Genomic DNA, 13,945 nt, shown 5'->3' with positions numbered 1-13,945 from the left:
TCTTAATATCATCCACCCAACCAACTTTCTGCCGCCCTATGCTACAATTGCTTTCTCTTGGGATCCACTCCGTTACCCTTAAGGACCAGCCGTTATTTTGCCTTCGCATTACATGCCTTGCCCAAGCCCATTTCTTCCTCTTGATTTCGACTAGGATGTCATTAAGCCGCGTTTGTTCCCTCGCCCACTCCGCCCGCTTCCGGTCTCTTATCGTCACACCAACATATTTCTTTCCATAGTTAATTTACCCCGGCAAATGTTCCACCGTCGGTATGTGCCATTCCAACAGAGGCCAACAACAACAATGAAGAAGAGGAAAGAGCCTGACTGGGTGTGCGAGTTGCGCTAAGCGACGAGTGCCTGAGAAAGCGCCCAAGCCTCTAGTGTCCCCCTCCCTGCCGCCATCTGCTCAAAATTCGCTGCCGTATATAGCCGTACTATCTGGACTCAAGGAACACAAGCATGGACGTGCCAAACATGACCGACATGTGTCAGGGAGGGTCGTCACATGCTTCCACGCCTTGTATGGAAGTGGGTGTCACTGAAAGCCTGGATGCGCTACAGACTGGCTTAGGCGGAAATTACGAATACTGCGGTGAAGGGCGTGGTCTTGTCCCGAAAGCAGTCATCATCTGCCCGCAGTCTCGTCAGGAGGGGTTGTCTGGAGTTGACAGCGAGAAGGAGGTTGCGTTGTGGGCTCAACGCAGTCCGTCACTTTCTGTTGTTAGGATTTCCACTCAGGACGTTGGTTTCATTTGACGCCATGCATGTATCCTCATTGGGAACTTCAGTTCCCTGGAACAGCGCTTCACATCTGGCACGCCTATTGCGACTTCTACAGGGCCTGCCTCTTCTGGTGTTCCTGGGCGTGATGATGAGCCACCGGCAGTCCGCCTTACCGCTGCTCACCGACCTGAAGGTGCCAGCGCTGATTGTGATCGAGTCTAATCTTCGCTGGCCCCGAAGTTGTACTGCACCTGTGTCTCGAGGCGCTACACAAGGGGAGGCACAGTGCATCCTTCGCCGTCTTGGTCCTGACCAGGCTGCTCTACACGGTGTGGCTGGCCGTCTTGTTCAGGGCGAGTGATCCCCTGCTGGCCTCGAGATTAGCGGTGAGAGTGACTAAACTGGCTCCCAATGCACTTCCCGACATAACATACATGAAAAACTTGAGGAAACACCTCTTTGAGGATATGACGCGATAGCGTTATTGAGCCCCTTCAACGGCTTGGAGTCTTCTTTGCGTATCGCTTCGCAGAAATGGACATTTTATAGTTTAGATTTAGAGAAAGCGGGAAGTCCTCACACCACACTCCTGGCACATAGTTTCAGGAGTTAAGTTATGCGCAACTGAGATGGCCTGGTAGCTGTTTCAAACACAGCCATCTCGCACGACCAGCCAATGTAACTGCCACCTGACACGGCGATGGATGGATAGAAAAAACTTTATTAGCGACAGATTTAAAGTGCTCTTGACCCTTATGGGTCACTGGCACCGTGATCGATCCTTGGTACAGGATGCCGCACTTGACAGCTTTCATCGTGGCTCGACGTAAGAGAAATCATTGCGCTTCCTCGTCATGGCTGGCCAGCAAGTGCTCCCATTGCGTCACACTCGGGCGGTCTATTCTAGGCTCTAAGTCTGCCTTAGGGCAGGTCCATGTGACATGCTCTATTGTAGGTTTACCCTGGCACCAAGGACACGGAATGGGAGCCTAGACTCTAGCACTTTGAAATGATTACATTCAAGCATGCACCGTAGCATACCTGCACGGCTGCAACTGGATCGCTTTTTGCAGCATCTTGGAACTTTTTGCACGTTGTGAACTCGCACTGTGTCGAGTGATTGCGAACTGCCAACGCATAAACGACAGCTTCCGGTTAGGGCTAATAGCTCGTCTTACATGTCTCGAAACGGTAGCGTTAGCTCACACATTCAAAAGTCCTACCTAGAAGACAACACAAATCCACTAGCGATCGTAGATAATTTGCTTGTAACTTACTGTGAGCATAAACAAGCAAATGACATATTGAGCTTGAGAAAACAGTCTTGAAGTCCGTTCGACGTCCAGCAAAACAGAACATGTTCGTTACGCCACAGCACGCAGAGCCGTGCAATGTGTTGTTATCGGTTTTTACGAAGTTCCTCGATCCCTTCCTCCTTTTGGCGAGGCTGCTTAAATGAAAGTTGTAGGGTGCCTAGATGCGCACGCCTCCTTGGAGCGCCTTGTCAGTCATTCTGTGAAGTGGTAAACGCTGCCTCCCAAGTGGCGATGGCCATTGCGCTCCCCACGCTTCATCGCTGGGGGTTGGGAGAGACTTGTGCGCGGCGTTTTTGGCAAAGTGCTCAGGAATGTGTGGCCCTGTTCACGAAACACTCGCTACATGGCTGTGGAATGTTTCTTCTTCCGAGATAAGCCACACGGCTACTGACATCCTACGATCAGGTCGGGTGTTTTGTGCGAGTAATACCACATCTTCGACTTTCACAGTTGATTGGCGCGTACATAGTCACTGAATTTATCGTTCATTTGTTCTGTATCTTCTGCGCATATGTGTGCGTGTGCAATTGGTTTAACTTCTGGATAAGCAATGCTCTGCTCTTAAGCGCGTGTGTATACTCGCTAGCGAAGGCGTATGGATAAACGCTGCTGTGTCTTGTCACCACGTTTTTGCGTGTGTTTTTTTGGTTGCGCTGAAAAGTACACGTCCACGATACAGTGCTACGTACAAGGAGCTATGTACTACAGAAAAAGTTGGTGGTATCTTGCACTAGCAGCAAGCTGAAGGGAAAAAAAGAAAAGAGTTGTCAGGTGTAGTGCATGATCTATCTGAAATTCACCTGAAAGTCACCATGTTGCCGCTTGAAACACTGTTAGGATTATGCAGTGACGGTAGCGTATTATAAGATAAAAAAAGAGTCGCGGTCGTTGCAGTTTTGAAGTGAGTTAAGATAACTATTTAAAATTGGTAGGCAGTGATCACTTAAGAGTGTTATCCTGCCATCAGCACAGCGAATATCGCCAGGGTTGTTTTGTACTTGGCGCAGCATTATACAGCATGTGATTAGGCTAGTTGGTGACTGGAGGACAATATTCAGAAACAGCATCTGTTTTGTCGCCTATGCTTGTGTCCGGCCGTGTCTGAGTGCGCTTTTGTAATCATGTTAATCGTACACCCAGCTACCAAATGGCTTTTATGCAGCATCTAAGCACGGTAGTTTTCTGCTGTTAAGAGTTTTAGCATCATTGTAAGTTAAATGCACTAACTATGGAAATTAATGCAATAGCAGCAACAGCAATAAGTTACGATATCGTCTTTACGGCTCTCTGTCAATGTTAAAGCTTCTTGAAAAATACTGTGGTCGATTGAGCATTGAAAATAAGAATTATAAGATTTTAGTGTGATGGCCTTTTACTTTGCCGACGCTTATTTTTACGTTTAGTTCATCTTAGGCCAATGTGCCAACCGTTAGCAATAAACGTTCCCATCATCTTGTCAACGCGGCGCGCCTTTCTTCGCCTCATGGTCGACATGCAGCTGCGCGATGCCCATGTGCTGCCTCCGCGTTGGGCACCAACATGGCGGCCACCGCTAGGGTTTACGCTATAGTGCAAATGTCGCGGTTGTCTCCACCCTGAACGACGGAGTAAGCCGGCGTGCATCGAGACACCCTACGAAGTTATCTTTCGGCGACGCGACGTTGACAGAACGGAATCCAGCCTCCTGGGCTCGATTCTGAAACCACCGCCATGTTCTTTAAGAGAATCCCACTACCAACTGGGTTGAATAGGTCTTCTAAGAAACAAGTGCAGTGTTATGGAACAAAGTGGAGTGTGACTGATGATCGTAGACGAAGATATAATGGAAAGGAAACAGACGAAAAGCCCCCTATAGCCTATCCAGTGCACCCTGTTTCGAATAAGAAAATACGTTAATTTTCTGTGTACGGCCACGTAGTTCCTTCAAAAGCGGAAGAATTTTGGCGCTTCTACCGTCGCCTTTTGATTATTTGTGTCTCCATGGAACAATGTAGCCTCGAACATAAAGGATAATTAAAAGCTAACTATCCCAACGTGTTTGTTGGGTGTCTTTCAAACTCCCGGTCCTGTTGTCTTGAAGCTGTCCTGATGAGATTATTTGTACATGGACTGTTGCGATAGTGCGTTATTTGTGTGCGGCTTCGGAAGTATCTGAATTCATTACAGAAGAGTTGGAAAAAATGTGTCAGTCTGTTTGGAACACGCAGCTGTTCTCTTTTATGCCTTCAGCATGCGGTTTATCTCCATTCTTTATCCATGTCGGCCGTGTACGGAAAAACCGTATTACTATGTTTTACTGAAAGATGTAACCTTTGCGGCCCTCTGAATAAGTGAGGCTCTTTTGGCATTACGTAATGAAACCTTGCTGCGCTGGTTGTTTCTTCAGATGATGCGAGGCAGTTCTGCTATGGCGGTGTTCTTGTACGCGTACGACGGCTACAGCAAGTGCCTCGTGTGCCTGCCCCGCACGCTGTCGTACCTGTACGGCTCGGAGACCTGTACACTTCCCACGTGGTGCCGGAAGCCGTCGGGTCGGTCGAAGGAAGACATCTTTGAGGCGTGCGCATGTTTCTATGAGATGTTGCCATGTCAGAGCACGCCGAGGTTATCCAGGTATATTATATATATGGGCCACTGTGGTCGGAGAATGTTTTCTTGCGCAATGCATGCTAGGTTACCGGGTTAGCGAATCTCTGCGCTAACAGCTTAAGCTGCAGACAGTAAAAATTCGGCCTTACGCCAATCTCCCCTCAAGCACTAAGTGAAACTAACAGAGTTTAAGCGAGGATTGAATTCTTTGACGCGCCTACCGACGACCAAATTTTCACTTTCAGTGCTAACAAATAAAAAATGTCACGGTAGTTCTTGCGCTTGAGTAAAACCGAGGTGGCAGGGAACAATTGCTTTTAACTCAAGGAGCATCGGGGGATGCGGATGCTGACATACTGAGCTTCACACACTGCACGCACTGTGTACATATTTCCTTACAAGCTGAGGGTTAATGGTTGCTCTTTTGCGGTATTTGACACGCACACCATGCTTTAAAGGCTCCGTGGTTGTGCTAAGCACAACGATCATTGTTGTTTACACCTTTATAGATCCTAATCGAGAGGCATGATGCTTGTCCAGGCAGGTATAAGACCCACATACCCAGTCATTTTGTCTACCTTAGAGAATCAAGTCATTTGCACAATAACGTTCCTGTAACCAATGAACAGAAGAAAGGTGACAGTTCCAAAAATATCACGTTGTATATCCATTGTACCAAGGATCGACAATTTGCATCGGCTTGTGCGCCATCTCTTTTTTTCAGATGCACCACGAAAAGTACGGACCACACATGCGGAACTTCGTGCGTGACAACACTGTCGGGGCCTGCGTATGGGTCTTCGCTCTGAGCTTGGCAGTGCTCGTGATCTTGCGCATGTTAAAGATGATCTGGGGCGACATCGCCGCTGTGGTCCATCTCTACAAGCGCTACACGGCAGAGCGGCGCAAAGGAGTCACTCGGAACGTCGCCTTCCACGCAACGGCGCTAGCATTGCTTGCGGCTGACACGTCACGCATGGAGGCACTCCCTGTTGGTGAGTGTTCCATTGTAGGAGTAGTTGCAAAAAGGGTCATCTGACATCGAATCTTAACAGATATCCAATTTTTTCGTGCTAGTTATTTTTAGGGAAGGGTTAGTGCGAGGGCGATGCTGTATCTCCCTCAGATTATGTATCTCGTTACAGTACACAATCTTAGCTTTGTGTCCGCCAACATGTGAGACAGATACTGTGCCATTTCCTTTTCCCAAAAACCAATTTTCATTTTTTTTCAACCCAATTTTCAATATCACGGTAAAACAGATGCCCTTTGTAAACAAAAACAAAAAAGAAGTGCTGTTAACACGGGTTGCTATCATACGTCTTTTTGGTTGCAGGCGCGTAAACAGACACAACACAAGGTAGAAAGACGGGACGGAGCGCCACTCACAACTGATTTATTTGAAGGCAACACGGGCCTGTAACCAAAGAGATGTACAGTTACCAACTTGCCCAGCAAGACGTCCTTTTAAGCTATCATACGTCTTGAAAAGGTAGCGGCCCGAAGCGCAATAAAAAAATAACGGACATAAGGAAGGTAATTCTATAGTGATAAAATGATGCGAGCACCCATGATCACACAGGCGGAATATTTGACACTGGCGTTCACAACTAACAGTGTTGCTGACAATTGGCCAGTACGCGTGGAAGTGGAGAGTACCGTCCAATAATGAGAAGGTACTTCCATCTGGCACCAGGAAGCCTTCATTTGCACTGAGCAGGAACTGCTTTATCTTGAAGACAGGGATGTCTTAGCAAGTGTGGAAATGGCATCACTGCTGGCTTACCAAATCAATTCTGTTTGGCCGCTTTTTTTTCAATGTGATTTTATCTCCATATTTTCGAATTGTTGCACTGTTGGAATTTTAGAATAGGGTATGCGGCGAGTTGGCACCCTACTTAGCTTCGTGCGAACTCCTCGAAAGCGTTCTGGTTGAAAATTGCCGTCAAGTAGAGACCAGCATTAGCATGACATATTTTCTAAGCAGCCGACATAGCTATTAAAGTGCGCCAGCGCCAAAACTGCTTCATAATTCTCATTTCACAGAGTCATCGCACACTGACTGATGCCAAATCTTGATGTACGAACCATTCAGTTCGCAGTTCCGGTCACATGAGTTGGAAGTGCTGTAGTAGGTAAAAAACGCTAGGCTTCGTGGGCGATGCTTTCGTTCCCAAAATTCCGGTCATTGGCAACAGGATTTACTCATACTTCGAAACGAAGCTGTTCTGGTGATGGAGCTTAAGAAAAGACATTCAAAAAGAGGGCCACGAAGGTTGTTCACGCAATCTCTTGTACTGATCGAAGCAGGTCTGAGGTGCGACATTTACGTTGATATCATGGCGTGCGCCCATGACACATATGATCGAGGCTCTGCTTGGTTGTGAGTCTTTTTAACTAGAAACTTCTTAATGATTTAATTAGTTCATGTACACAATTGCCAGTGATGTCTACTGAATAGGACCCTGAAGGTCTCCACATATTATTGTTAACAGATAAGTAACCTGGAAAAATAATTACTAATTCTGTGAGATGTAAAGTTGTGGCTGTCTAAGCTTCAAGTCCTACTCACCCGAAGATGTCATAAATTAAGAAGTTCACATTATTATAAAGTTATTTACATGTTACGTGAATAGCCGTATGTCCCACAGAGCATATGTTCTGATTAACCTCCCTCTATGCAACCATTATGCTGGTCCTCTCTCTGCGTGGATGCCACGCATATTTAGGGTTTCGAGATTTTGAGCATTGACCACTATCACCATTTTTATCTTATGGACTATTTGCTAGTCACAATTTGTCCACATTTCTTTGCACGTTACCTATATCTCTATAGATGTGAGAACGTGCGCTGCCGGTATAATTCCTCTCGAGGTGCAGTCAGTCCTCACTTGTATTACCATCTGCTGGTCAGAATGCATTTCGTTCTCGTTCAAGGTACTGTGTCGCAATGTCATGCTTTCAGTAACCTAGTCGTACACCACGATCACTTGATATATCTGAGAGTAATTAAGTCCAGCACTGCTAGCTTGCTAGTGATCGAAATATGCATCTTAGGTTTCAGTAATGTTTTAATTTTTACTTTAAAAAGTTTTGCTATGTTGTAAAACCTTCATATTTAAGATTTGGCCCAAAAGATTTCAACCACCTTAGTGTTTATTGCTGCATGCGTATTGAAAATATCAGTTGAAAGGAACTTCGAATTTGTTCCTGACTTTTGCGAAAAATGAAATGTTCAAGTCTTTCAGGCCGTGGAAAGAAATGATGATAGAATCTGAGCTGATGTGTCTAAATATCGAAGAAAGGCTTCAGTTTGGGCGTTATTGTATGGCATATTTAAGTAGCATGAGGATGCTTTTATATTTAAAGGCTCCCTCGTAGAGTAGTACCCCATCTAGGGGCTTTAATTATTGATAAATAATGATGATAGTGATAGTTGTCATTCTAACTGCCGTTTTGTACACCGAACAGTTGGTCGGAGCCACACCACTTCAGAACGAGCTGAGGACCAAGCACAAGAACCGACATCATCAGCCAAAGACCACGTGACGGCGGGGATGCAGGCGCTGCCAACGTCTCTGTAGGTTTCGTGCAAGAACCTCGGGACGCATCGGAAAGGGACAAAAATTGGACTTTTACGCACTAGAATTCGTCCTAGACGCTGCGCACTGAGCCTGATCTCGAGTGCTCATTGACGCAGACGCAGCTCCTGAGACATTTTGGGCATTCTTCCGAAGGAAAGCATTTTGAAGCCGGAAAGTCGCCTAAACTGCCGTCGCGTCTAACTGAAATTTATATTTTGTGCAGAGCCGCGAGTTTATCAATTTATTGAAATGTGAATCGAATATGTATAGGTTATTTCGGATAAGAAATTCATTACTGAACAATAATGCGCGTAGCAGTGAAATCACAATGACATTTTCATTGCTACGCATTAGGTTATTGAACTTCCTAAAGTCCCTGATGGAGCGTGGGGAAAATATTTTATCTGCGAGTACCATACTGGCACTGACAATAAATGTTGCTTCTTCTCATGTTGCCGCTGCGCCATGGCTGGCGCCACCGAATGCCCATGCTGCCGCTGCGGCCGACGCTGGCGCCACCACACGCTGCTCCACGGCGCTTGCGTCATAGCAGCTGCGCTCCGGTTGGTCACGGGCTTCGCGTGGAACTAAATGGGAAGGGCTTCATAAAACAGCTTTCGCTGTGCAGCGTGAATTTCATTTCAGCTCACAGCACTCCATGAATTGGTAACATTTGAAAAAAATCTTTTTAATCATCCTGGGAAGGTAAGCGTAAGTCGCCACAGATGCCGGAGGCCTCCAGAACGGCAAATTCATGCAAAAAGCCTGCATCTGTCGCAATGTTGCATTGCAGGGTGATGGAGAATTTTTGAATTAGGCCCGTCATTTAACCCTTTCGGCATTGGAATTTTTATTTTGGCTGCATAATTTTTTCTGTTTTCACTGTGCCTAAGGTCCCATAATCTACGCACAAGGACTTTGAGAAAACGTTTATACATAGCTCATAGCGTCTTGGGTGTCTTCATGAGTGGAGTCCTAGTCCAGGACCCCTGCGGCGGCTGTGGCAGCTTAGGCCCGTTCGACGAGTGAGGGCTGATCAGCAGGCACCCTCCTTGACCGCGCTACTTTCCACTGCTCCACATTAAGTTTAAAGCACGCGGTGGAAGTATTTCGCCAAAGACAAAGGGACCAGTCAGGTGCCCGCGAATGACAACACAAAAATGAGTCAAAAAGTGTGTCATTTAGTTGTGTCGAGCGCACTAAAGCAGTTCCTGAAGTTTCTAAGGAAGAGCTGGATCTGGAACTTTCCATGAAAAATACCGCACCATCCTGTTCACCTTACCGTCATGCATCGTTTCTCCTCGCGTTTGTCGTAAACATGCGAGTGTTCCAGCCGATATTACGTCACGTTAACAACAAACGTTTTCAAAAGTTTCATAGCCTTCGTACGGGACTACAGTGGAAAACATGAAGGCTATCCTCAGATTTGTATTGGCCGCTTAAATCATCGCTTATTGGGTTTTTCAGTGCCGCTTACAGCGAGGTCTAAATGCTCGGCAGGCGCACGGCAGAATGCATCTGGCTCGCGCCTCTCTTCAACCCTCAATCTCGGATTTTTCCGATATTTGTCTGTCCAAACCCTCTCTCCGTGACCTTGAGGTTGCTCGGGATGAGCAACCTAGGTCTCACAAGCTAGCACCTACCATCGCAGGGCAGGGGCGCATTCCTCAGCCGCTGTACCACTGCACCAGGAGTGGTGCGAGGACACCCAGCGATCACTGCATGCATGTGGAGAATAGTCAATTCTGCATATATGGGCATTAACCCTTTAAAATGACCCTGAAATGATTATTAAGGGCATATCCTGGTGCAGCAGGTCTGTAGAGAGGGGTATTTTCTGGTAATCGAGTCAAATATGAAAGCTGTGCGTGGACCTTATAATTTTGAAATATATTTTTTAAAATCGCTGCTCGCAGTAGCTCGCAAGAAATTAGGGCGACACCCCGCCTTCGAATCCCCGCTACGATGACGTCAGTGGGCAGCCTAGCGCGCGCCCCCAGTCAACACCTTCTCGACTTTACAAGGCCTGCTCACGTCCTCCTCTCCCCGGCAGTCTACGTCACGCTAGTGGTCCTGTTCTCCGACGGGCCAACACCGTCTTCGACGAGCGCCCCCGCACATTCCGAACATTCCGGAGCGACAGGTTCCAGCAAAAAAAAAAAAAAAATTTTGAGCAAGTCCAAGCTTTTCAGTCGTCCCTGTCTACTCTGTCGGTTAGGTTTGGTGCTGCATCGCTCTTCGCTGACGTTATTTTCGGGGTTTTTTTTGCCGTGCTCAAGGGTGCTTGCATTCGTGTGCATACATTTGTGTGTGTGTGTATGTGTACGTGCAAAATATTGAAGTGTGACAGCATCACCAGTGCTTGAAACAAGAATGTGGCGTTAAGCAGACGCAAACGCTTCACGTGGCGCAACATGGGACGGTGTTGTGTCCCTGGATGTCGCGGAAACTATGACACTGGTCCCAAGGTGCGTGTTTTCGCGTTTCCCAAGGATGCAAGTCGAAGAGAGTCGTGGATTAGAGCCATCCCACGGAAGGATTTCACACCCAGCGTACATTCTAAGGTGAGTAACTGAAGTTTATGCCGTATCCTGCATGTCCCGCGTGCTCGATCAATAGGTCAGAAAAATCTTAAATAATGTTTGATGAGAAAATACTGGTAGTTTTATTGCAATTTGGCTAGGGCAGGGCAAGAATAATGAACAGAAATATGCAGTACTGAGCTGAACTGCCTAATACTAGGCTAATTATGAAATAGTGTGTCCATATACCGACAATAAGCGACTACATATTTTTCATACATTGCGCAGGTTTGTGAACTTCACTTTCAAGAGAATGACCTCATCAGGAAGCTATCACACTTCGATGCAGCATCAGGAAAGACTCTGACAGTTGAGATTGAGAGGGTTCATCTTGTGTCCGATGCAGTACCATCTATTTTTCCGAACTGCCCTGCTTACTTGAGCACGAACCACACTCGACGCGAATCTCCAGCCTCGAAAAGAACTCGAATGGAAGACGAGGCCTTGGGCAAAGCCATCAAGAGCTCGATGGAGACAAAGAAAGACGAAGAGCAAAGAATTGCGATAGCATCATTTCAAGACCTCAAACACAAACTTTCTGGTATTGGCAACAGTGATTTCTGGACCATCAGTGTCAACAGTCGCTGTGTGATGTTTCTACGCATCGAGGAAAATCCTTCACCACATGTTAGATTTTCCGTCACCGTATTTGCTGACCTCTCACTTTCAGTGTCAGCAGGCATGATCAAGCTGAATTCCTTACCCTGTGGAGGGGCAATTCCAGAAGCCATGCGTGACACTAGTACGTTGTCGGTACTGCTTGAGCAGCTAGAAAAGCACATGACTGAAACATCAGAAGAAACTACTGCATCTAAAACTACGACAGTGTTGCAGCATATCGGCTCCTTGCTGAATGAACTAACCGAAGAGAGTGACGCAACGAAAGAACTAAGTGCCTTGATTCGGTTGCTACATGAGCAAATCACTCTCACTCTCGCTGGACCCATTCGTCGCTACAGTGCTGATACTTTAGTTTTTTCCAGCATTCTGCACTCAATTTCTCCCCATGCTTATAACTTCGCGAGATCAGCGTCAATGTTGACATTGCCTCATCCTTCTACTTTGCGCCGCGTTTGCTCGAAACATGGAGGTGACCCAATGAAAGAACAAAACGAAGCCCACTTTCTGTCCTACATCCGCGAAAGAGTGAAGTTCATGGAGTCGCACGAAAAGACAGTGACTCTAATGATTGATGAAATCCACATCAAGCCATACTTTGATTATAAAGGAGGCAGCATAGTAGGATCGTCAGCGAATTCACAAGAAGCAGCCACAACTGCCCACGTTTTCATGATACAGTCGCTCCTGTCAGCTAACAAGGACGTTATTCATATTCTTCCAGTGGCTAAAATGAACTCTGAAATCCTGCATGATTATTGCAAGAGGATAATATTAGAAATGGAATCATTGGGCCTTAAGGTGATAGCTGTAATCACCGACAACAACTCACTAAATCGAAAGATGATGTCGCTTTTCTCTGAGAACCGAGAAGTAAGCATTGTGTATCCCCACCCAGCCGACAAAAGCCGCCCCCTTTTTTATGTCGTTGACACTGTGCACGTACTTAAATGCATCCGGAACAATTGGATAAATCACAAGAACCAAGGAACATGTTTATACTTTCCTGAAATGAGTCTTTCTGGAGTACTGCCCGATGGGCCTCCCAGAATGAAAGCTGCATCATTTGGTGCCGTGCGGCAGCTATATGCATTGGAAAAGACATCGCTTCTAAAGCTCGGCTACAAGATAAATTCCAAAGCTTTTTATCCAACTCCCATGGAGAGACAGAATGTAAAGTTGGCGTTAGACGTCATTAACCCATTTGTCTCAAACGCACTTGAAATGCGGGGTGAGGCTCTGAAAATTATGAATTCCAGCTCAACAGCTCTCTTCATTAACATCATAGCAACATGGTGGAAAATAGTGAACGTAAAGATACCTTCCAAAGGTCGCCGTCTGAATGACCCCCTTCAATATCCAATCAGTTCAATCTCTGATCAACAGATAATATTCTTGAATGGTATCGTAGACTGGCTGGACGCTTGGCGCAGTGTTAATATGACCAGTGGCTGCATGACAAAAGAAACCCACTCTGCTTTGAGACTGCCGTGCTACTCGCTTATTGAGCTTTCGCGGTACTGCCTAGAGGAACTAAAATTGAAGTATGTTCTGCTAGGAAAGTTCCAAACGGATACCCTTGAAGACCGTTTCGGTCGCTACCGGCAGCTTGCTGGGGCGCAGTACCATGTTTCTGTGCGGCAGCTTTTGGAGTCCGAAAAAAAAATTCGATTACAAAAGCTGCTGATGCTTCCCGAGCCAGACAACAACAGCGAGAGCGACGAAGAAATGCCACCGCACAACTTTTCAGTGTTGATTTCCGAGGAAGAAATCTCAAGCCCAAAGCATGACATGGAAGTTGTTACCTACATAGCTGGCTACTGTGCCTATGCAGCCCTAAAGAAACTTCCCTGTGCATTTTGCCGCAGCGCACTCATTCTGGAAGATATGAATATAGAAGTTGAATCTTGCAAAATGATTGCAAACCTCTCCAGAGCCGGGTTGAAGTTCCCACAGCCATGCACTGTGCACATGGTGCTGGTTACGACGCTTGTTGTTGAAAAGCTCACCACGGGCGAAAATGGAAACGCATTCCTTGCATCTAGCAACCAACATGCAATTGTTAGCTCCACTGCCATTTCATTTCTGCGAGATGTTGCCTTGGAAACCTGCGAGAATGGTCACACACCAGAGACACTCGTGCGGCATGTAGTGCGTGCCGCAACAAACGTTGCTTTGAACAACTTTTGCAGAATGCGAAATGATCAAATTCAAAGTGCCGCGCAAAAAAAAGCTGCGGACAGAAAAATGAAGACGTTAAGCAAGAAATGAAATAGGTCGCTTCCAACCCTTCCTGTCAATAAACCCATTTGTACAAATGCATTTGCGACTTTTTCAGAACGCTGTTAACAAGTCTAAAAAGCCGCCTTAGATCGTTGCGGTGCATGCCTCAATGGAGCGAAAAAAATAATACCCGAGTGCATTAGTCAAACTCGCTAAATAATTACCGAATGCAAAAACCTTGCAACAGACGCGCACCTGGGTGTCATTCTAACAAGCAGCCACGACAGATTCAACGCGAACGACAAGC

General features: G+C 46.4%; 1 protein-coding gene across 1 annotated transcript; it reads left to right on the top strand.

Moving 5' to 3' along the window:
- Nucleotides 1-852: 852 nt before the first annotated feature.
- LOC144130179 (uncharacterized) lies at nt 853-8,594 on the top strand. The gene is made up of 4 exons (XM_077664179.1): nt 853-1,112; nt 4,429-4,655; nt 5,356-5,626; nt 8,103-8,594. The coding sequence occupies exons 2-4, from the start codon at nt 4,629-4,631 to the stop codon at nt 8,213-8,215; spliced, it is 411 nt and encodes a 136-aa protein (XP_077520305.1). The 5' UTR covers nt 853-1,112; nt 4,429-4,628; the 3' UTR covers nt 8,216-8,594.
- The last annotated feature ends 5,351 nt before the right edge of the window (nt 8,595-13,945 follow it).

Source organism: Amblyomma americanum, chromosome 1 (assembly GCF_052857255.1).
Source record: "Amblyomma americanum isolate KBUSLIRL-KWMA chromosome 1, ASM5285725v1, whole genome shotgun sequence".
Classification (NCBI taxonomy): domain Eukaryota; kingdom Metazoa; phylum Arthropoda; class Arachnida; order Ixodida; family Ixodidae; genus Amblyomma; species Amblyomma americanum.
This window is presented reverse-complemented; position numbering and strand designations above follow the sequence as displayed.